This window comes from Melopsittacus undulatus, chromosome 6 (genome assembly GCF_012275295.1).
Source record: "Melopsittacus undulatus isolate bMelUnd1 chromosome 6, bMelUnd1.mat.Z, whole genome shotgun sequence".
NCBI lineage: Eukaryota > Metazoa > Chordata > Aves > Psittaciformes > Psittaculidae > Melopsittacus > Melopsittacus undulatus.
In genome coordinates, this window is record NC_047532.1 from 49,748,701 (window position 1) to 49,770,967 (window position 22,267).

Here is a 22,267-nt window from a genome sequence, read left to right on the forward strand (position 1 = left end):
AGTATGCTTTTCTTCAAAGAATGCTCTCAGCAAAATAATGGCATAAGAGAAGGATGAAAGTAAAATAAGTAATGTTATTTTCATCAGGGTTATTAGCTTTCAGTAAATTATAATTAACCTTGAATTCATTTAATTTAATTGCAGTAAGTCAAAACAAAATAACAAAAATCTCCATATGTAAATACAAATTGTTGGGTTTCATCAAATGTTCAGAAGAAAAAGAGAATTAATCTGTTGTTTTTTTTTTTAGCTGGCTATTTTGTCACTAAAACTTTGCTTTGCAGGTTTAGGCATGTATGAAACCCCACTATTCCTTGCTCATGAGGAAGAATCAGGTGGTCGTAGCGTTCCCACAACACCGTTGCAAGTAGCAGCACCAGGTAAGTATCAAGAAATTTGCAGGCTGAAATAAAGGCTGCAAATCTTGACTTCCCAGAAAAGAATTAGCTTATTATTGCTACAGTGCTTATTGTTATGCCTGGAGTATTCCAGTAACCCTTTCCCTTATCTGCCTAAGGTTTCCATAGATTTTCTGTAGAAATAAAAACTAACTCAGTGTTAAACTACCTTTCCTGTACAGTGACAGTTTTTACTGAAAGTGCATCAGCGGATGCTTCAGAGCACGCTTCTCAGTCTGTTCCAATGGTTACAACATCTACTGGCAATCTGTCCACCACTGCAGAGGCTGGAGTGGGTGATGATGGAGATGAAGTTTTTGCAGAGGCAGAATCTGAAGGGTAAACTATGACTCGTTTGGTTCACTACAACTTGATGTTATGTTAGTTTTAATGGTTTGTTTTCATCCAAGTATGCCTGTGATTCATTTTCAGTTTAACCTGTTCTGGGAGGAAGGACAGATCAAACAGGATTTAGTAATTCTGTAAAGTAGCACAACCTGACCTTTTCATCTAAAACCAGAGGTTTTCATCTGAATTACTCCTTCTGACTTAACATAGCTAATATAGAAGTCACAAGAAAACCCCAACCCTGTATTTTTTAAGAATACAGAGTGCTCTGCTGTAGTCAAATACTGATGGTAAAGGCCCCGGTTTGAAGGACTAGGGTTTGCATAATAAAAGGTAAAGTGTTCCTGTTTGTTAACAGAGAAAACACTCCTCATTACAGGCAAGCATACATAATGAAGTCATTCAGTTAAGGCAATGCAAGTAGCATGAGGGAAGGGAATAAGCAATCTTAAGAATTTGATAGACAAATGATTTGTTTTCCACTTTCGAGTGCAATTTTAAATATTTACAATAATTTCTGTATTTTGTATTATGACCAAATATTGCAAATCTAAAAGGGGATAGGTTATAATTGTCTGCCCCCCCCCTTTTTTTTAATTAATCTGAGCTTGTTGAAACTATGTGAATACACTTGTATGTTTTTCCTCCCCCTCCTTCTCTTCTAGAATTACATCAGAAGCAGGCTTAGAAATAGATAGTCAGCAAGAAGAAGAATCTGTTCAACCATCTGATGAGTCAGATCTTCCCTCAACTAGTCAAGATCCTCCTTCTAGTTCATCTGCAGGTACAGGCTAATTGCTGGAAACAGTGGATACATACCATTTCACTGAGTGTGGGACCTTTTTGGACCAACATCACACACTACTGATACCCAAGAAACACAAAATAAGAGAGAACTCTTACAGCAAGATCATGTTTTGCTGCCTTTAGTCTTAATGGCAAGCAATTTTCACTTGAGCAGCAGTGACTAGAGTAGGCCGTAGTAAGAATAATGCTTCAAGGAGCAAAAGTTACTGATATTTCAGTGATTCTATCCACTGTTATGTTTGATGTCAGATTTAAAATATTTTTTCATTCAATTAAATAGTTAAAGAACAGTAGATAAGTCACTGTTAATTTAGCAAGAAGAAAGTACCACCAAATGTGGTTGTTTTGAGGCTTTTATTTGTATTAGAGATGATGTCAATGAAATAAGGATACACCTTCATAATTTTAAAGTAAATTCGAAAGCGTAATGCATATCAAATAATGTAAACATCAACAGTGAAAAATTGTAGTAGACACAGACATTCTTTTCTGCATTTCCACTTCTTCACAGACACAAGCAGTAACCAGCCTAAGCCATTCCGACGTGTCAGACTTCAGCCACCAACATTAAGAACTGGTGTTCGTGGTCGTCAGTTCAACAGGCAGAGGGGTAAGTGTTCAAGGCTGTTCACGTTCAAACCTTTTCAAACAAGTTTTTAGTACTTTGTTTGGGGACCATATATAAAGTACTACGCCTGCGTTTGCTTGTAAGACATTGAATAATACAGCATCCCTGCCCTTGCTTTCAGTATGTTACCCTAAGAGCTCTGCAATTTTGTTTTAGTATGTTAGTCTGAGCATGTTTTAGATAGGCAATCTTTTTACTTAATGTGACACTTGGTTTTTATTAGTGGAGGAAAAGTAAATTGCAGTAAATCTTAAAGATGGCAAAGTTTTAAAAGAAGATTTTAAAAGATGTTAGGACATAAGTTTAGAAATATTTGGTTTTAATATTATGTATTAGTTTCCCATTTGGTACATTAGAGGTTCCAGTTACACTGATTTAAAAAAAAATAAACCCTAATGGAAGCATTAAAGATTACAGATTTTGTAATGCAGTATAGTTAAACCAAAGCAATAAATTATTGTTTGCAGTGTTGGTGTTAAAAATCCTTAGATGAATTATATTCAGTTTGGCACCATTTTAGTATTGTAGAAGACTTGCGTTACTAGCGTTGAAATGTATGTATCTGGTGTTTTAAGACAAAAATAAAAGTGAGGAGGTGGACCTAGGATAGATTTTCTTTCTGTTTGTCACCATTTCTTTAATGGCAAAAGGGAGGGACTAACTGATTTCAAATATGATAAAAATGTTGTTCTTTGCCACAGGGCCTGAGATAGGATCACAAGTCAACAGTGCTCTTTTAAGTCACAGAAATATAATGTATCCATATCACACGGCTCTAGGGGAAGGCAGAGGGGAGAACTTGAGCTTTATCTGAAAGGAAGTGCTCCCTGCAGTAGCAGTTTCTTACAGAAGGATGAAGTATCAGAAGTACCAATGGTTGATTAAAAAGGTAATAAAGATTTCTATTAATGCATTTGTTTTCTTTCCCAACACAGGTATAACTCATGCAATGGGAGGCAGAGGAGGCCTGAACAGAGGGAATATCAGTTAAATGATCTGTAAAGTAATTACAGCTGTGTATACAAAAGTGCCAGTTTGCCTGTGGTTGTTCTAGTGTAATGAAGCCAGAGCTTAAAGCAGTATTTTATACTTAGATTTGTGTGCACACATTTCAATGTCTTTATTAATAAAATTAGACAAAATGTCAACATTCAAATGGCATCTTTTTTGTTAAATCCTCTGCTGTGCATCACTTGCTAGGACAGTTGTACCAGTCCTTGGATACAGTCTTTCCTGTGAGAGCAGTAACAGGTCTTGCTATTCTTTTGCCAATATCCAAACTGTAGTATCGGTCTGAAATGAAGATGTGTCAGAATTAAATTTCAGAAACTGTTTAGTACATGGAAAGAATCTTTAAGTTAAAGCCTGCCTTTTAATTTAGGCATGAATTGCAGATTTCTTTTTTCATTCCACATATATATATGGAGGTGAGAGACTATAACGATGAATTTTTGTCCTTAACTTTATTTTTTACATGTCCTTCTTTGCATTTAGCTAAGCTCTACAATACTGCTAATAATCTGTCTCAAGAAGAGGGAGTAGGGAAGAATACTTTTATACTACTAGAACATAGGAGTAGTCTTTTTGGAAATCAAACTAAAACCAAAACAATCTTGCATTGACTACAGAAGTGGGAATTCTGTGGTCACCAAGTGTGAATGTGCTTATGTTAAGGTTAGGAGTTAAATCGTACATCTCATCAGAGATTTACTTTAGTATACTGTAGTTGGATACAGCTAGTTCTTAACACCTTTTTTATTTTTTTATTCCTGAATAATACAGAAAATTCTGAGGAATGCTTTCACAGAGGTCAGTGAAAATACCTGTCTGTGTGCAGTGGCCCAGGGATTTCAGTCTATCATTAATGTAATTCTGCATTTAAGTGTCAGGTTTTTGTCACTTCGTAAGCCGGAACGCTTACGGCAATGCGTTCTGCAGCGGGCTAGTTTGAGCCATTGTATCTTGTTGCTGCTGGTTGTCCTGTAACTACTGATTTTTATTTTTTTTTTAATAGAAACATCTCCCCATTACAGGCAACATTTTAATTCTCAGGACTGTTTAGTAGCGCTTAAAATTATTCTTGCAGAACCCCTAGCAATAACCTCACACTTCAGAAAGCTGAGAGATTCATAGGCTTCTTTCTTTCCCATCCCTTAGTCTTTTGAGATACAAATTAACTTGCATTAGATTTAACTTACTGTAAGAGAAGGCATAATAATCATAGCCATCTGGCTTATTGTAGTTCGGTAGTGATATAGTTGAATGAATAACTTTTGGGAGCCCTTTCCAGTAGTCACTCATTTTGATTTCCTTACGCAAAACTCCTGCGAGCAAAAGAAAAGTTAGGAAGTGTCACAGTATGTGTGCTATAAGCTATCATTTGCTTGTATAATCTACAGCAAGTGAGATCTATTGAATTAAAAATTTTTATAAATAATACTTTAAACCCCCCCCCAAATTGTGTTTCAGAACTACTAAGATTAAAACGGTTGTATAAAAGAAACTTAATAAACATAAGTTACCAGATGAACGTGGGTTGATTCTGACAGTCTGAATAACGGTTGGCATTCTTACTGCACGTTGGAAGCGTCTCCTTATTACAAGTCTTGGGACATAAGCTGGGTATCTTACAGTAACCTGGGTTCTTCTTTGACATTTCTTAGCTGGTTCTTGTCTATACACATACTGTTGCATGTTGCCGTCTAAAATACATGGTTGTTTCATTTGGTTAAAAAAACCCAACCAATCAAAAACCCAGATAAACCAGCAAAACCAACAAAAAACACAATCAAATGAAAGACATACGAAAAAAATGTAAGCACCAAACCACCAACTCTGTCAGACACGAAAATGTCACTTTCATGTCTATTACGTGTGATCCATTACATTTTGAGGTAAGGAAAAAAAAAACAAACAGAAAACCATCTCTAAATCCAGGATGAGCTTCTAGATGCACTGCTCATTACAGTTATTGTAGCAAGTACCATGCCAGGGGAACTGCTTTTGCTGCCATCATTTCTTTTACCAAGGACTGTGTAAGTCCATCGTTTTAGGTTTCATGAGAAGAGGGCTAAAGTCCAAAAAGGGATTTACATTTCATTGACATGGTTTTTAAATCAAGGTAAATATTCTTACATTGGCAGCACATCATATAAGGAAGCACATTAGTTTGAAATAAGAAACAGGGGGAGAGATTTCCATACATAGTTAGGAAATAGTAAGATTAAAGCCTTTCCTTCTCTAATTAACTTCAGACTACAATAGTTTTTTACTGCCAGATAAAACTTATTCCAATATTTTCCTGGGATTTATCCCTTACAGGCACCTCCATTTTAAAAAGCACTAAAATACAAAATCTTAGATCTTCAGGATATTTTTTACTCCAGTAGCACACCTTTAACATCACTTTTTTTAATTTGAAAGAAACACATCTTTTAGCCAAGAGAAATGATGTTTTAATTCCTAAGCCAATTCAAGCACCTTTTGATCATCTCTGAATTTCTGAAATATGAAACATACCTTTTTTGATAAAATAAACAGATTCTGGCCTGTTATTGTATCTTGCCACAGGGAGGGTTGCTACTATTTTTCCACTTAGCCCTGCAAATCCATTTGCAAGAGGTTTGGGATAGCCTTTATCCATGACGCCATTAGTAAAACGCCAGTACAGGGGACCCTGATGATTAAGGGGAAAGAAAGAGGTTTAGAGTAAATTCATTCTTGGTAACTGAGTTTCAACACAGACATAAAAAAATAATCATAACACTAGCATTATGATCACTTTAAAACTGACTGGAACCTCTATTACATTCATTAAAACCAGGAAGAAAATATAAAGATATACCTTTCCAGCCTTTTAATGGCTTTTCAGTAGGGAAAGAGTATCTTAGAAATAAACTAGTTGTAGTGGATACTGAACAAAGCAGTTTGCTTTATAAATCTAGATTTTCATGTATAGAAAAAGTTGTTTGAATCCCAGGACTGAATGATTAACGAGGAAGTAACTGTACAATGTCTTTTATAAGATGTGTGTATTTCATTACCTTCTTTCAGGAAGGTAAATGTATTGGGAACAAATTTAGGCTGTTTGGGCAAGGGAAAGGCATGATAAAATACCTTTATTTTTAAAAGTTGTACTTTTTTGATGTGTGGCCCAATTACTCGATTTCTGTCAATGCTTTGTCTCCTAGCCAGTTACATGGGAAAAAAAGACAATGTATGTTTTCCCTGATAAGCACCATCTCAATGCTGTCAGTGGTGGCAGGGGGAAAGATTTTTAACTTCACCCACAGTTTCAAATCCACCACCCTATTTGCAAACACCGTTTATCCTGTATCTATAACATGGGCAATGCAAGGCCCCTCTCCAGTGGAGCTGCTCTTTAAGGATGGACATCCCCCCGTTGGCTGCCTCTTGTGCCTGTCACATTCGTTCCCCGGCGGGCGAGCTCCCCACCTTGATGAAGAAAGTCTTTCCATCGCAGTTGCACCTGGAGAAGACGGCGTCAATGGGGGACGGGATGCCCCAGCCGTCACTGATCCGGCGGGGATTGGTTGTTGGTGGGCTCCTGCCATTCAGCAGCCAGTAGTAGTGACCTGCATGGTGGGAGGAGGTACGGTGAATCACGTGTGGGCAGACAGACGCAGAAGGAAACGCGCGGCAAATGAGGACCCCTGCTCCGGACTCAGCTGACAGGGTAAGGCGGCTCCTGTGCTGGCAGCAACCCTGAGGCGCGCCCAGGCCTGGCGGTACTGGGGAGGGCGCTGGCCTCGTAAGTCTCTTCGTAAGGGGTTCGGAGCTCTTCAGTGGCTCAGAGGGCAGGGATATGGGCAGGTGAGGGAGGCGGAGTCCAGGACTGGGACTGGGACTGGGACTGGGACCAAGACCAGGGTGGCCTATCTACCTACCTCGGAAGACGGCTAGGGTGCCGTTTGGCAGCGCCACCATGCCGTCCGCTGGCTTCCCATTGCACAGGTCCTTCTCATCCTTCATTGCTGCAAAACACAGTGGACTGGGTTTGTTTAACATTTAACAATAATTAAGTTACCCCACCCCCAGGCCACAGCAGGGTGATGTTTGGGGCTCTCTGCCGTGGAAAGGGTTTAATTACTCATTTGAGAGATGCTCCTGGAAAAACTGGCTCTCTCGTTTGGCCCCAGAAGTGCAAGAGCAGCCATTCACATGACCAAGTATGCATATCTGTGCTTACTGCTTGCCTAAGCACCTGTAATTCAGAAAAAAAAAAACACCTAGAAATGCATTGCATGCTATCTCTTTTAAATCCTTCATGCTCTGGGATGTTTACCGGGTGCTTGGTAGGTTCCCTTCCCTCTCCCTGTTTCTTAAAAAAGAATTCATGTTTACTCTCAGTTAAATATAAAGGAAGGACGAATCTGTTTTGGATAAAAGTCCAGGTATTTTCCATCTAAAAACCTTTTTTTTTAATTTCCAAAATAATTGGAAGACAAGTGCCCAAGAACCTGCAGGCTATACATGATTAAAATAAATAGTGAGGATGTGAAAACTGTGGCAAAAAGTGCAGAGGAAATAGAATACCAGGAAGAGATTTTTTTGTCTACCTTGTGTGATATTTTCTGTATGTGACTACAGAACACCTGGTTGCCATAAGTAAATATTCAGCTTTACTCCCTTGCAATGTTTCCATGGGACTTAGAAATTTATCTTCTTTTGCCTTGACTTTTTTTTTTCTGTTTGCGTTTTCTACAGTACTTGCAGCAAACATTTTTCAGCAAACAAGATCACATTCTAAACTACATGAAGAATTTAATTGACAACACAACTGAAAACTGAGGTACCAGTATTCAGGATGCTGGCAGCTACAGCACATTGGTTATGGTTTACCTGGTTATGGTTTACCAGTGGGACAGAAGTAACATGTTCTTGTGACACTGTATAAAAAGCACTTGCATGTTCTTTACTCATGTGTTTTGTTATACTCTGGTGGAGTTATTGTTGCTTTTGTACCTACTGGAATGCAATTACCTTGTGTTTCTCCAGGTAAAATTGGCAAGTCGTCGGTTTGTATTAAAGGCTTGTTTATCTCAGGCTCCTCTACTGGCAGAGTTTCAGGGTCAGCTGGATGAGGCTCCTCTCTTGTGTCAGTAACCTCCTGGAAATGTATAGTTGGCTTTGATGTCCCTTTAGAAACAATAAACATTTCTTCTATCGTGTCTTTTTTATCTCTTGTAGTGGTTTCTTTGGTAACTGTAGTTTCCTCCCCTTTGTCAATACCTGGGGCCTTTTCGTCTTCATCGGGCATTTCTTCTTCAGGTGTGACGTTAGTTTCTTTGGTGGCCATTACCTCTTTTTTACCAGCTGTTGTCTCTACAATAACACAAGCATTACTTATGCTCTCTTTAGCTGCTTCCACTGTCTGCTTAGTTTCTGTAGTAGTGTCTTTTTTATTTGTTGCTATAATTTCCTTGGGTTTAGGAGTTGGATCTGTTTTTGCTGTTGTTGTCAACACAGTGGGTTTGGGCAGGGGAGTTGTAACTGCTGCAGCTGCTGTTACGCTCTCTGTCCCTCTGGTGCTTTCTTCTTTCTTAGTTGTGAAAGTCTCTTTTGGTATGGGAGTCTTGTCCTGTTTAGGTGAGGTTACTTCTTTTTCTGCAGCTGTTGTTGTAGTCTTTTTGTCTATGGTAGTTGTTTCTGTTGCAGCTGCTGTAGTGACAGTTTGCTTAGCTGTAGGAGTTGCGTTTGGAATATCATCCTTACCTTTAGGAGAGTCATCTTGTTTAGGTGTTATCTCTGAAGTTATAGTAGTTGTGTCTTTCCTACTTGTTGTTGTTAAAGTGTCTTTAAGCACAGTAGTTTTGTCTTTCTTGGGTGTTGTTACCTCTTTGTTCACTGTGGTTGTTTCTGTTTTAGTTGTTGTCCCTTCAGTTATAGGAGTAGTAATAGTTTTAGCTGTTGTTTTGTCTTTTTTGTCAGTAACTGTTATAATCTCAGTAGTTCTAGTTTCTGTCACCACAGTCTTTTGAACGCCTGTAGTTGTGTTTTTCACAGTTGTGCTGGTTGCTACTTTGGGTGCAAAAGTTGTAATTTTCTTCTCAGTTGTTTCTAAAACTGTTGTATCTGAGCCAGGTATGGGTTTTTCTTTTGTAGTTGTTGTGACAGTCACAGTACTTTGAGTGCTCATGTCTTTAGCAGTTGTTACTAATCCAGGACCAGTAGCTGTTACTTCCATAGATGTTTTTTGTATGGCAGTGGTGTTGGCCTTAGTGCCTACAGGGGTAGTTCCCTTGACCTTAGGGGCTGTGGAAGATTCCGCCTCTTCTACTTTAGGGGTAGAAGGAGAGTCTGCCTGGATCATTGATGCCTCTGGGGTTCTGTCTTCTGCCTTAGGGGTGGTGGGAGATTCTGCCTTGGTCGTTGGTGCCTCTGGGGTTGTGTCTTCAGGTTTGGGGGTGGTGGGAGAATCTGCCTTGGTTGTTGGTTCCTCTGGGGTGGTGGGAGAGTCAGCCTTGGTTGTAGGTGCCTCAGTGGCCTCTGGGGTTGTGTCTTCAGGTTTGGGGGTGGTGGGAGAATCTGCCTTGGTTGTTGGTTCCTCTGGGGTGGTGGGAGAGTCAGCCTTGGTTGTAGGTGCCTCGGTGGCCTCTGGGGTTGTGTCTTCAGGTTTGGGGGTGGTGGGAGAATCTGCCTTGGTTGTTGGTTCCTCTGGGGTGGTGGGAGAGTCAGCCTTGGTTGTAGGTGCCTCGGTGGCCTCTGGGGTTGTGTCTTCAGGTTTAGGGGTGGTGGGAGAATCTGCCTTGGTTGTAAGTGCCTCTGGGGTGGTGGGAGAGTCAGCCTTAGTTGTAGGTGCCTCGGTGGCCTCTGAGGTTGTGTCTTCAGGTTTGGGGGTGGTGGGAGAATCTGCCTTGGTTATTGGTTCCTCTGGGGTGGTGGGAGAGTCAGCCTTGGCTGTAGGTGCCTCGGTGGCCTCTGGGGTTGTGTCTTCAGGTTTAGGGGTGGTGGGAGAATCTGCCTTGGTTGTAAGTGCCTCTGGGGTGGTGGGAGAGTCAGCCTTAGTTGTAGGTGCCTCGGTGGCCTCTGAGGTTGTGTCTTCAGGTTTGGGGGTGGTGGGAGAATCTGCCTTGGTTGTTGGTGGCTCTGGGGTGGTGTCTTCAGGTTTAGGGGTGGTGGGAGAGTCAGCCTTAGTTGTAGGTGCCTCAGTGGCTTCAGGGGTTGCGTCTTCAGGTTTAGGGGTGGTGGGAGAGTCTGCTTCAGTTACTGGTTCCTCTGTGGGTTCAGGGGTTGTGTCTTCAGGCTTAGGGGTGGTGGGAGAGTCTGCTTCAGTTATTGGTTCCTCTGTGGCCTCAGGGGTTGTATCTTCTACCTTGGGAGTTGTTGGAGCATCTGCCTCGGTTGTTGGCGGCTCTGTGGCTTCAGGGGTTGTGTCTTCAGGCTTAGGGGTGGTGGGAGAGTCTGCTTCAGTTATTGGTTCCTCTGTGGCCTCAGGGGTTGTATCTTCTAGTTTAGGAGTTGTTGGAGCATCTGCCTTGGTTGTTGTTGGCTCCGTGGCTTCAGGGGTTGTGTCTTCAGGCTTAGGGGTGGTGGGAGATTCTGCTTCAGTTATTGGTTCCTCTGTGGCTTCAGGGGTTGTATCTTCTACTTTAGGAGTTGTTGGAGCATCTGCCTTGGTTGTTGTTGGCTCTGTGGCTTCAGGGGTTGTGTCTTCAGGCTTAGGGGTGGTGGGAGAGTCTGCTTCAGTTATTGGTTCCTCTGTGGCCTCAGGGGTTGTATCTTCTACCCTGGGAGTTGTTGGAGCATCTGCCTCTGTTGTTGTTGGCTCTGTGGCTTCAGGGGTTGTGTCTTCAGGCTTAGGGGTGGTGGGAGGGTCTGCTTCAGTTGGTGGCTCTGTGGGTTCAGGGGTTGTGTCTTCAGGTTTAGGTGTGGTGGGAGCGTCTGCCTCGGTTGTTGGCGGCTCTGTGGCTTCAGGGGTTGTGTCTTCAGGCTTAGGGGTGGTGGGAGGGTCTGCTTCAGTTGGTGGCTCTGTGGGTTCAGGGGTTGTGTCTTCAGGTTTAGGGGTGGTGGGAGGGTCTGCCTCGGTTGTTGGCGGCTCTGTGGCTTCAGGGGTTGTGTCTTCAGGCTTAGGGGTGGTGGGAGGGTCTGCTTCAGTTGGTGGCTCTGTGGGTTCAGGGGTTGTGTCTTCAGGTTTAGGGGTGGTGGGAGGGTCTGTTTCAGTTATTGGTTCCTCTGTGGCTTCAGGGGTTGTGTCTTCAGGCTTAGGGGTGGTGGGAGGGTCTGCTTCAGTTGGTGGCTCTGTGGGTTCAGGGGTTGTGTCTTCAGGCTTAGGGGTTGTGGGAGGGTCTGCCTCGGTTGTTGGCGGCTCTGTTGATTCAGTTGTTGTGTCTTCTACTTTGGGAGAGGTGGGAGGTTCTGCCTTGCTTGTTGCTTCTGTGACCTCCGGGGTTGTATCTTCAGGTTTAGGGGTGGTGGGAGATGTCTCTGTGGCTGCCGGGGTTGTGTCTTCAGGTTTGGGCGTGATGGGAGATTCCGCCTTGGCTGTTGATGCTGCTGTTGTCAGTGGGGTATCTATGAGAACGTGTATATTAAGACATTGGAATTGCAATGCATGCACCTATTTCACATCAATTTATTATAGCATTTAGAAATAGCAATTTACCTTTTGAATAACAACAGTTGTTTTTTATGATTTTTGCTCTAAATGCTTTCTGTGTAAAATTGCACTGAATTAAAGTAATTGAAAAATTAAAAATGGGGAGGAAGGTGAAAGGATATGTGGTAACCTAGGTTAAACTGGTAAATGCTAGTTATGATCATAGGTAATTGTCAGAAGATAAATAACGTAGAAGAGCAAAGCTATTCTGGACTGTGTTAAATACTAATTCCTTTTGTCTGCATGGGAATTTGTAGCAGATCAGCTACGTTTTAACGTAATTCTGTTGGTTAACCTGTCACAACTCTGAATGCATCATGGCAGATTTTAGTTCAGCTTTTGTAGGTGGGACCATTTCTTGTTTCCATCCCTTTTCAGGGAGGAGGAACTACGCTGTAAAATATAGTCCTTCTAATAAGATGCTTCTCTTCCCAGTTTGTTCTTTTGATTTATTCCTCTGATCTTCATTATAAGATAGCCTGTACCGATGACCTAGACTTGAAGAAAAGGTAGAGAAACGGCAAGAAATCAAACTTTCTGAACACAGATATCTGACTGCATCTCCTACTGTATCTTTACCTTGGATAATTTTCCTCTTTGTGATTTACAGCTTTAAGAGCCACTTCAATGTATATATAGTTACACTGACATGTCAATTTGTTTATATGACTATATTCAGCAAAAAGTAACTGTAAATGTTTCTGCATTTTAATCTGTCATTGTTGTCTCTCTGAAGTTTTGCTGTTTAATTCTGTTTTCACATAGGTTTTTTTGTTTGGTTTAGTTTCTGCAGTATCTCTCCCAGAAGACTGGAAGAACTTGTAAATTTCAGTGTGAGTAATCTCTCTGTAATTGTATTGTAGAAATGAGATGAGCACGGAGTTGCAGAATAGATTTGCCTTTCATTCAATGTGTCTGAAATACCCAAGTGAATCCTGTTAATGGTTATTTGAATTTCCTTAACTTTGTTTCATTTAACTCACTATATTTATTTTTTTTTGTAATGGGAAGTTGCCACTTTAGAAAGGTAAGTATTATAAATTTAAAATTAAAAAACAAAACAAAACAGTGACTGTTAAAATATTGGCCAAAATTGATTCCTAGTCTCATTTAATTCTTGTTACTTCAGCTTTAAAGTTCAGACTGTAACTGAGTTATCACTTAAAATGCTGGAACAGAATACCAAAGTACACAGGAAAGCAACATATTTTCCATTCAGAAAAAAAAAAAAATCGTATGTTTTCTGAAACAGCATGAAGCCTGGCTTGATTAAAGCTAGACAAACCTGCTAGGAGATTTTCCTGTCTTGGTCCTGCCAGTTCATCACTGTCTTAAAATACAACACCCTTCCTGTTCCAGTCCTGTTTGGACTTTGTCCAAAACTGACAACGGTGTGCAATGTTTTTGGAAGATGTATTTGAAAATCCAGTAGAGACACAGGATATATCACCGCACTCCAACATCTGTGCTAAGTGAACTCTCCAAAGTCAGTGTCCTGAGGCCTAGGTGAGGTAATTAGTTTATAAACTGAGCAGTTCCAAAGCTTGCTAACTGTGGGGTAATGTCTCGCACTGGCTTTCTATTTCTAGAGCAGGAAAATGGTCTTTAATGTTCCTTCAGGTAACACCCATCCTGTTTCATTCATACACTTTCCTACCTTCCATAACTTCATGGGGCTGTGTTACTTCCTCTGGCTTTTCCTCATTTTTGGATGATCTTTTAGACGTTGATTTGTCTTCTGGTGGTGACTTTTCAGTGTGTGCTGAAAGAAATAAAATAATCTGTTAATGGGAGCATTTTTTTCATAGGTGCTCAGTCTCAACTTTATAAAATTAAAGTGATTACAAAATTTCAGTGACCATCTTCCATGCAGGTTTATTCTTGTCCTACAGGATTCTTTAAAGTATTGTTCAGGGGGAAAAAGAGCAAAAATACTCTTTAGATCTCTAAATGTTTCATCACAGCCAGGAGAAATGTTTTCCCAGAAAGTCTGAGATGAGGCCTTCTTTGCTAATTGCAATTTTGAGGTGGCAAAAAGATGAATTCTGAGTGGAGTTCTGTGTTCTAAAAATCTGTAAATTTTTTTTTTGCAGCATAGTTTTTTGACAATAGATGACTTAAGACTAACTCACTATAGTGGATCTTCGAGAGCTTTTGTAATAGCCAAGCATTTACTTTGATAATTCCCTGAAGATCTAGTTATTTTATAGTACTTCAGATGTGATAATTCTATACAAGTGATCATTTTGGAAAGACTTCTTAAAAGCAAAAGTTCCCTTGAAAGAGATAGTGGCTACAAAGCAGGCATGGACCAAAGAAGCAACACAAGTTCTAATAATGATAATGTCTAGTAGGCTGAATTTTAGGAGAAACGAGGTTTGTGTTCAGATTTTCCAACTCTGAAGGTTGCATGGGAATTCACTTGCATCCAAGTAAGCACCAGAATTTATTACTGGGTCAAATTGTAGAACTGGGAGTGACACTCTCTCTTCCTCCTGGCATAGCCTCATAGAAGGATCTTGTAAAAAAAAGCGTGATGGAGCTCAGGGAGCCTGCAGAATTCATTTTGATCCAACCAAAGGAGCTGGTAACTGCCATAGATACATGTGATCAGCTTGTTACAAAAGGAGACGTAGTTTTGTCTCATAAGGTGATGACCATGTTATCAAGGTATTTACTTTCATAGCCAAGCTAGTACTCAGAGCAAGCAAGGTTGGGTGTTGGACTATTTTTGTTGAACTACCTTGGTGATGTCTCCCATTATATCTACCTGTATGCATACATGAAGTGTTCATGCTTGAGAAAATGGTAAATTTATTTTGGAAATTAGACCTTTTGTTTGTTTGGTTTTTTGTTTGGTTGTTGTTGGGCTTTTTTTTGTTTTTTGTTTTGTGTGGGTTTTGTTTCTTTTGGGGGAGGTTATTACTGGGGGCTTTTGTTGGTTGGTTGCTTTTGGTTTTGTTTCAGTAGTCAATTTCTTGTTTCCTAAGAAGCCTGCGCAGTTAATGTTTTACAATAATGCAAAGCATCTTTGTTTAAATATATGTAAGAAAAATATAATGGTAAATTGCTTACCCTCTTCACAGTGTTCCACGTAGTCTGGGCAACATTTGCCATATCTGCTGCAGTCTACATCACAGTCACATTCTCTTCCTCTTTCAAAGGCTTCAAAGCAACGTCCTCTGCAGGAGAGTGCTGCTTAAGGCAGAACAAGAAAGTGAGTAATTTTGGCTAGCTCACATTTAATGCTGGGACCTTTTTACAGTGAAGTCATTTGCTTCAGCTAATGTAAAGAACAGTTTCAAAAAAATCCAGTGATTATCCTGGTCTGATTCAGAACTTGTTTGTGTAATTGTGGGGTTTGGATCTGCCTGCAGCCAGAATTGTACTTTGCAACTGCAGTATATTGAGACCATTTAGAATTTATAACAAACTAAAGCGTAACCTCAATGTTCACTTCAGCTAGGTCCCATCAAGAAGGTTTCAGTTTCCCTGATCAAGAAGTAGTTACCTCAAGAATGGTATTTAAATTCTGGATTGGGTTTCCAAAAAGGTGTTCATAAGAGTACCACTCTGCATCGAGTGATGTGTCTAAGAAAGCATTTCTGAAAATAATTTGCCCAAATAGGTCATGACCAAGTCTACCTGGTGTCTCTGGGCAAATACTGCAACTTTATTGTGTGAATGAGTTAACAAACCTGCACAGAGTGACTAATTTTGAAATGTTGTCCCAGTCTATTTAATACAATTCTTAAATTATTAGTATTGAAAGAGTATCTAGTGTGTTTTGACATAATTAATAACCATGTGTTTTTAGTATTTCATGATTGGTTAATTTCTGACAACTACAATACTTCTGTTTCATATCAAATAATGTCCAAACTGTTTTGGAAACTGTGTACACACGTATTACAGACTTTAGCAAAATATGCTTGCTGTATTTTTCAAGGATAAAATTTGACCCTAAACATTTACACCACATTACAGTCTAATATTTATTAACATTCTGTAGTACCTTTGATAGGTACTTAGTTAACTATTAAGTTGAACTGATTACATTAGACCTGAAGTGAATATTTCTTGAGGATGCTTAGCATCTCACAGTATTGAGACAATAACTGACTATCCCTTGGTACTTCCAGAATTTATCATATGATCTGTTACTGTGGTCCTGTATCTTTTCTGCGGATAAGTCTCTATTGAAAACATCATCTCTGTGGCATGCATGTGGCACTATCTATCAAAATTAGAATTACTGTATGGGCAGATTCTGAACTTCTTTTGACCAATGTAGATGTGTATTGAGTCGTGAATTTATCCCACATGCACAAGTGAATATTGTTTTATTTTATGATGTTAGGGCATTTTTTATTCATAAGCAGTGTCTGGCATTTCTCTAATTTAGTTAGCACTGATCACACACTAGCTGTGCAAGAGTCCTTAGACTGCCTGCATCCTTTTAGGATGATGCCTACTGTGCTTGTCTGAATTCAGTCATTTAGGATAGAATAGGGAAGACTTCCTCTAGCCTTAAGCTTTTTAGGAAGTGTTATATAGATGTCAGAATAACTTTGGAATTGAGCCCACAATAAGGCCAGGTTGGACAGAGCCTTGGGTAACATGGTTTAGTGTGAGGTGTCCCTGCTCATGGCAGGGGGTTGGAACTAGATCATCTTCAGGTCCTTTCCAACCCTAATTATTCTATGATTCTAAATAAATGGTCTACATGATTAAAATACCTCAGTATGTACTTTCAGTTATGAGAAATGCTGATGTTCCCTCACAAATCAGAATCAGGCTGGGAAGACTGAAAATGAAGGTGCTTCCTCTGTGTGTGTCAGAGTGGCAGAATTAGCGTTTCAGGGAGTGGTGTGTCTGCCTTTTAAACAACTATTGGGCTATATTGCTGGATCTAAGAAGTCTTACACCTGCAATTTACTAGAATTGCGGTGTAGTGTAATAAGCTGCAGTGAGCTAAATTGCTGATATTTTTGACATTTGATTCATAATAAAATACTTTTTAACTCCCGGTAAAACAGTTTGAAACACCAGTACTTATTTACACACTTCAGTTTTGCTTATAAATAAGGCATATAAAATAATACTCATCCAACCATCTTTTCAATGAAACTCTGGACATGGTTCTGATCCAGAGTGATTTTTTATTGATGAAAAGACACTGCCTTTGGATTAGACCTTACAGCCTCCACACTTCTTCAGTTTGAGTTGGGATGTCCCAGAATATCTTCCTGAAAAACCCTGGATTTGCTTTTTCCATTTTTTTTTTTGTACAGGAGACAAACAGATACAATACAGATGCACTAAGAAAGCAAGCAAGCAGTAAGCATACTGTTTCCCCCCCTCTTGCCTCTGTTCTTCTGAAAACCAAACTTTTTCCTCAGAATAACTTGTGGATACACAATTTTCTTTGAATGGGGTGTGAGAGGTTATCACTGAGTTTTTGAGGGGGAGAGCAATACGTGTATAAGAGGAGAACAAGGACACGGCAAACTAAGACATTTAAGCATTCAGAGAAGAGGCGCTGGTGTGGTAGGGAGCTGGAGCAAAGGGGAGGGGAAGTTTTATCAGTAGGAACTGGCTGTGTTTGGGAACTTACCCACTGTGCAGACTTTCTTGAAGTCGGGGCAGCACTCCATGTAGTGATGACAGTTATAATCACATTGGCAGTCATGCTCTCTAGAATACCCTTGCCCACATCTCCCTGTACAGCTTGATAAATCTAAAATCACACAACACTGGTGTAAATATTGCCAAACCAAAATGGTATGTTAGGAAATGTGGAAGTAGTAAGATTTGTCTTTTCTTTCTACAGAACGCCATTTCTTCACTTGGTATTGCAAAAACTGTGGGCCTGATGCAACCTCTCCTGAAAACACGCAGATCAGAGGTTTGTTCTGAGTCAGCCTGAGAACCAGCATCAGTACACGTTCAGGTTAGAGGCGTATTCTGCTGAGGCTACCATATTCTGTTTCTTTAGATCAATGAATCCTTGAGGCCTTGTTGAGTAGTATGACCCCTGCAGTTCTGCCATCCAAACTAGCTGGTGAAGATTTAACTTAGGCAGTACATCAGCCAGGCACTATATTGTTTTGCAGATTATTCTCCATCTTAATTCACCTTATGTATGGTATGACTGTAGATGTGCATCTGCCTAACTGTACCTGACAGACCCATTAGGTCTGTCTGATTTTTACTTTTGTTAGTGCTCTCTGTAATAATCAAATAAAAGCTCCTGAGCACTGTCATAATAAATACAGGTCCCTGGAGCCATTCTTACAATAAATGTTCAAAATCTGCGTGCCCTCTATATGTTCAGTTTTTTTTCCTCTGAGTTCAGAGTGGAATTTGTTATCAATTCTGAAGTTAGAAATGGTTGGGATCCAGTCCTGCAATCTTCTATAAAGTATCTTTTCTGTTTTGTTAATTAGGAAATCACTTATTAGCAGATTAACATAAATGTTCATTCCACAGTGGCTTTACTGCTAGACTGCTTTCAGATTGGAAAATGCTAGACAATAATAAATAATAAATAAATAGTGCAGATTACAACTGCTAAGCAAGACCTTAGGAGGTCTGCTTTCAAACTGCAAGCATTCAAACTCAGCAGCAGTTTGTTACCTTCTACTGCCAGATCAGATATTCATCCTGCAACAACTCCCCTTCCTACGTGAAATCTCTACTAACATAACATGCTAACAGCTTCTTCTGGAAGTGAAACATGCAGGACCACAGGGGAAGTGCCCCTAAATACAAACAAAGAAGCTGAACAGTCAGCAAGCTAAAACAGTTAAGATAATTAGCATTGAGGAACAACAAGAAAATAACAAAAAATAACATGTAACACAGCACAACACCAAAGACAATTCCTAACAGCACACACACTGTGTGTATATGAAGGTAGACCATGTGATAACAAACAATTATATGTATTTTGATTTTCAGCTCTTAGGTATAATGTTACCACTTTTTTACAAGAAAATGAAAGGGGACGCAGTGTTATCACTATAACAACTTGATAGCTACTCGAGAACTATGACAACACAAGGCTTGCCTGGGTGAAAGTTCCTTGGCTTCTTCCTACTGGTGTTATTTTAGTTAGAAACCAATTACCGAGCTTTGAAAACAAATGGGAACCTGCAATATTAGACAAATAGTTGCCAAAATTTGCCTCTGTGATGGCAGTAGCAGTGCATTTAATGGCAAAACTCTTAACAGAGTATAGATATTCCTTTCCCTGAGCCTATTATGTTTAAATAGTTATAAACAAATTTTGTGGATACTGTAACTTTAGATTCCTTGAATCATGCTGCAAATCACTTGGGTTAATATATCAGAGAGCAACAGGATCTGTATAATATGTTTACCAAAAAAGAAGTAGGTTTCATACACATTTAGTACTCTATTCATATTTATATGTTACTCCTCAAAAAAATAGGACCATGCTGTACCAAGATATATTTATGAAAATATTAATTGATAATAAAGCTGAATCATAATTCCTGTCTGAATAAATGTAAAGTTCTAGAACTTAGTATTTTTATGAAGATGCATTTGGAGCATTCTTACTACTTATCAGATATCCTAGACACCCTCCCTTTAACTTTATATGTTACAGTACCTTGAGAAGACACTTCTTGAATCAAGGGCAGTGAAAGGATCACCAGGGAAATGCAAAGTATGTTCCATATGACGATTACTTTCAGGTACGACATCATCCCTAAAAGGAAATAATCTCACATCACTACATGCAGTTCAATTAATCAGTTCATAATTAAAAAGTAATATGTATCTTTATACATAATACTTGTCTAACAACAATATGAGTACTGATATTGTTCAAGGACAAGTTGTTAATTTAGAATTACTCCATACATTTTATCTTAGTCAATTAGCTGTTAAATTTTGTAGTATAACTAGGAAAATTCATTATTAACAAATAATGGAAGTATTTTTTTTCAGAATTCTGTTAGCTGAAAAACAGTCTTTTTTTAAGCATAGACGCACTTCAGTACAATGGTTTTTAAGGTTATAATGCTTATAAATATAATAGTAAAGCAAGAAAAACTACTTTAAATGCATGTTATAAAGCAGCATAATTTTATAAGTCATAACCTATCACTGAAATTTTAGTGTTTAAATATGTCAAATGGAAATCGCAGGATAAAAGTAAGTCTTCTTTCAAAACGAAAACTTATCTGTTTTTTCTGTTCCAGTTTATCATTTTCCTTTTGAAGAAGTGCACTTTGATCAGAATGCTCTGAGTAGAGACAGGTGTGACACTTACCTAACAAAGAATATGTCTGCTCTCAGTGATGTTTCAGATGCCTTATATATTGCTTTGTAACTGTGCTGGGGTTAACTAATTAGAGAGCTTGTTAAGCAAAACTGCCAATGACAGCTTATGACAGCAAACTTTCCACAAAAATTGGAAGAGGTCCCAGATGACTAGACTGACACAACATCTGGAAAATACTCCCATTAAGAAAAATGATTACAGAAAAAGCTAAATAAGGACTTAGTAGTCAAAACACATTTTGATTACAGAGTGAAATGAACAAATTGTCCTGAATGCATCTGGAAAGCATTAGATATTATTGCATAGCAATAAAAAAAAAATCATTATAAGCAAAAGCTGACTATATTTTCTTTCCTGTCAAATGCAGCTTAGGTGACAGTAGCCTAAAATCCTGCAGTATTATCTGCTACTGATGGTGAATCTTCTCCAAAAGTTTTAAGATCTAATTCATACAGTCGTTAGTAATTCAGCCGTTCCAGACTGAATATATAGTGCTTTTTCCTGAACTGAATGGAAATTTTGCCAAGGTATTGGCTAGAAATCAAAGAATTTAGTTGACTCTCAAATTTATTGAATGTATTATATATAAAGAATCAAAATGAATTAGAGACCTAAATTTTTTCAGTGGTTGTTGTGTTTATTGATACCAGATTCAGGATACTGGCAATGGTTATTTGTAACTCTGTCTCGAAGCTAAAGGAGGTTTCCATTTAAACTCTTAATGATCCTGACTCTCATGGTTTGGGAAGGGTTTTTTTTTATTCAGAAACTACCCTAAAGGCCAAAGGACTTTGATACTTTTGTCTTGTGATATTGCAAAGTAATTCTGTTATCCTAAAATAAGAAGTACAGTATAATATGCTTTCATCCCAGTTGAGGAAAGCACTTAAGATGAGTCTCTTAAGGAAAATAATGTAGATACCTCTGAAAAGGAGTGGGTTTAGTTATGCATGTGCTTGAGTGTTTTCCTCACTTTGTCCAATGTTGCACACTTTGTGCAACTGTAGTATTTTAATATTAGTATTTTCTTTCTAATTTCTGTATTATCCCAATAGAAGCAGTTTCATTCAGTCTTTCTGGATTTCTAATTTTCAAATTGCTTTCATATCACAGCCACACTTCAATTAGTTGTTTCTAGTCAATGAAAGAGTGTTTAATCATTGCTCTAGGAAAACATACAATCTTTGTGAAGTTTTTAGAGTTATTTAGACAGGTAGTAAGTGGGAGCACCTATATAATGTTGATCTGCTATTCAGCGTTCTCTGCCCACTGCCAACCTGCTTATGAAGTAACTATTACTCTACTTTTTTGGAAAAAGGAACCCAAGGATCTGAGATTTTATGAAGTTTATTCAAGATAATACATAGAAGTAAATATATATTACATGTCTTATAATAATATCTTCAGTGCTGTCTTTAGTGGAGCTGACTATAAACTTGATAAAGAAACTCTGGTTTGAGAAGAAAAGTACCTATCTATAGATATTTAAAGCCTAAGGAAGAAGTAATTGTTAGGGTAGCTAAATAGGAACAACATGATGAGAGGTTTTTTAGACAATTACAAAAATGTGCAAAACTTAATTTATAATTTGATCAAGAACAACATTTAAGAGTACATTATGAGTATATCCTTACTTTGATATTCATGATATTGAAGAGATTTATTGACTCTTCCATCATTTCATAGCTGTGAGTCACAGTTATACTGGCTAGCTACCTGAGGTGAAAAAGTAAATACAAAGTAAAAAAGTAACAGAAGATCAAAATTATTATCATGTTTCTATTAAAATGTCAGTACTAAATTAAGTCATATGGAGACAATTAGGTACCTACAGAACTTGAAAATATGGGTACTCATGATTGGCTGCTGCATTTGTTAGGCATCAATATGTTAATTTTGGCAGGATTGTATTTAATTTCTCTTAAAAATAAAGCTTTTGGATCATCAGAGGTGACAGGTTCCCAAAGTTTGAGTGATGAGAAGATACTAATTCTATGACTGGATTAACAGGATGTGAAAAACACTTCAGACACCTTTAAATTGTAGTGTGTCATTTGCATTGAAATGGTATCTAAGCAGCCACTTCACAGCATGTGATCAGAGAGCAGTGAAATGGGGTTTATAACCTGAACAGCTTCTGCTGGTCTTCC

General features: G+C 38.9%; 2 protein-coding genes across 4 annotated transcripts in view; one reads left to right on the top strand and one right to left on the bottom strand.

The window, feature by feature from the left end:
- Nucleotides 1-3,337, top strand: part of TPR (translocated promoter region, nuclear basket protein) — a 40,859-nt gene extending 37,522 nt beyond the window's left edge. For all 3 annotated transcript variants that reach the window (XM_005146516.2, XM_031046704.2, XM_031046705.2), the window contains exons 47-51: nt 285-380; nt 581-737; nt 1,412-1,530; nt 2,065-2,163; nt 3,117-3,337. In XM_005146516.2, the coding sequence (XP_005146573.2) occupies nt 285-380; nt 581-737; nt 1,412-1,530; nt 2,065-2,163; nt 3,117-3,172 (527 nt within the window). In that variant the 3' untranslated portion in view covers nt 3,173-3,337. The remainder of the gene's footprint in view (nt 1-284; nt 381-580; nt 738-1,411; nt 1,531-2,064; nt 2,164-3,116) is intronic.
- Nucleotides 3,338-3,370: 33 nt separating this feature from the next.
- Nucleotides 3,371-19,536, bottom strand: PRG4 (proteoglycan 4). The gene is made up of 10 exons (XM_034063793.1): nt 19,440-19,536; nt 14,876-14,995; nt 13,458-13,562; nt 8,185-11,715; nt 7,089-7,175; nt 6,637-6,776; nt 5,701-5,857; nt 4,704-4,883; nt 4,380-4,505; nt 3,371-3,474 (listed from the first exon to the last, which is right to left on the bottom strand). The coding sequence occupies exons 1-10, from the start codon at nt 19,534-19,536 to the stop codon at nt 3,371-3,373; spliced, it is 4,647 nt and encodes a 1,548-aa protein (XP_033919684.1).
- Nucleotides 19,537-22,267: the final 2,731 nt, after the last annotated feature.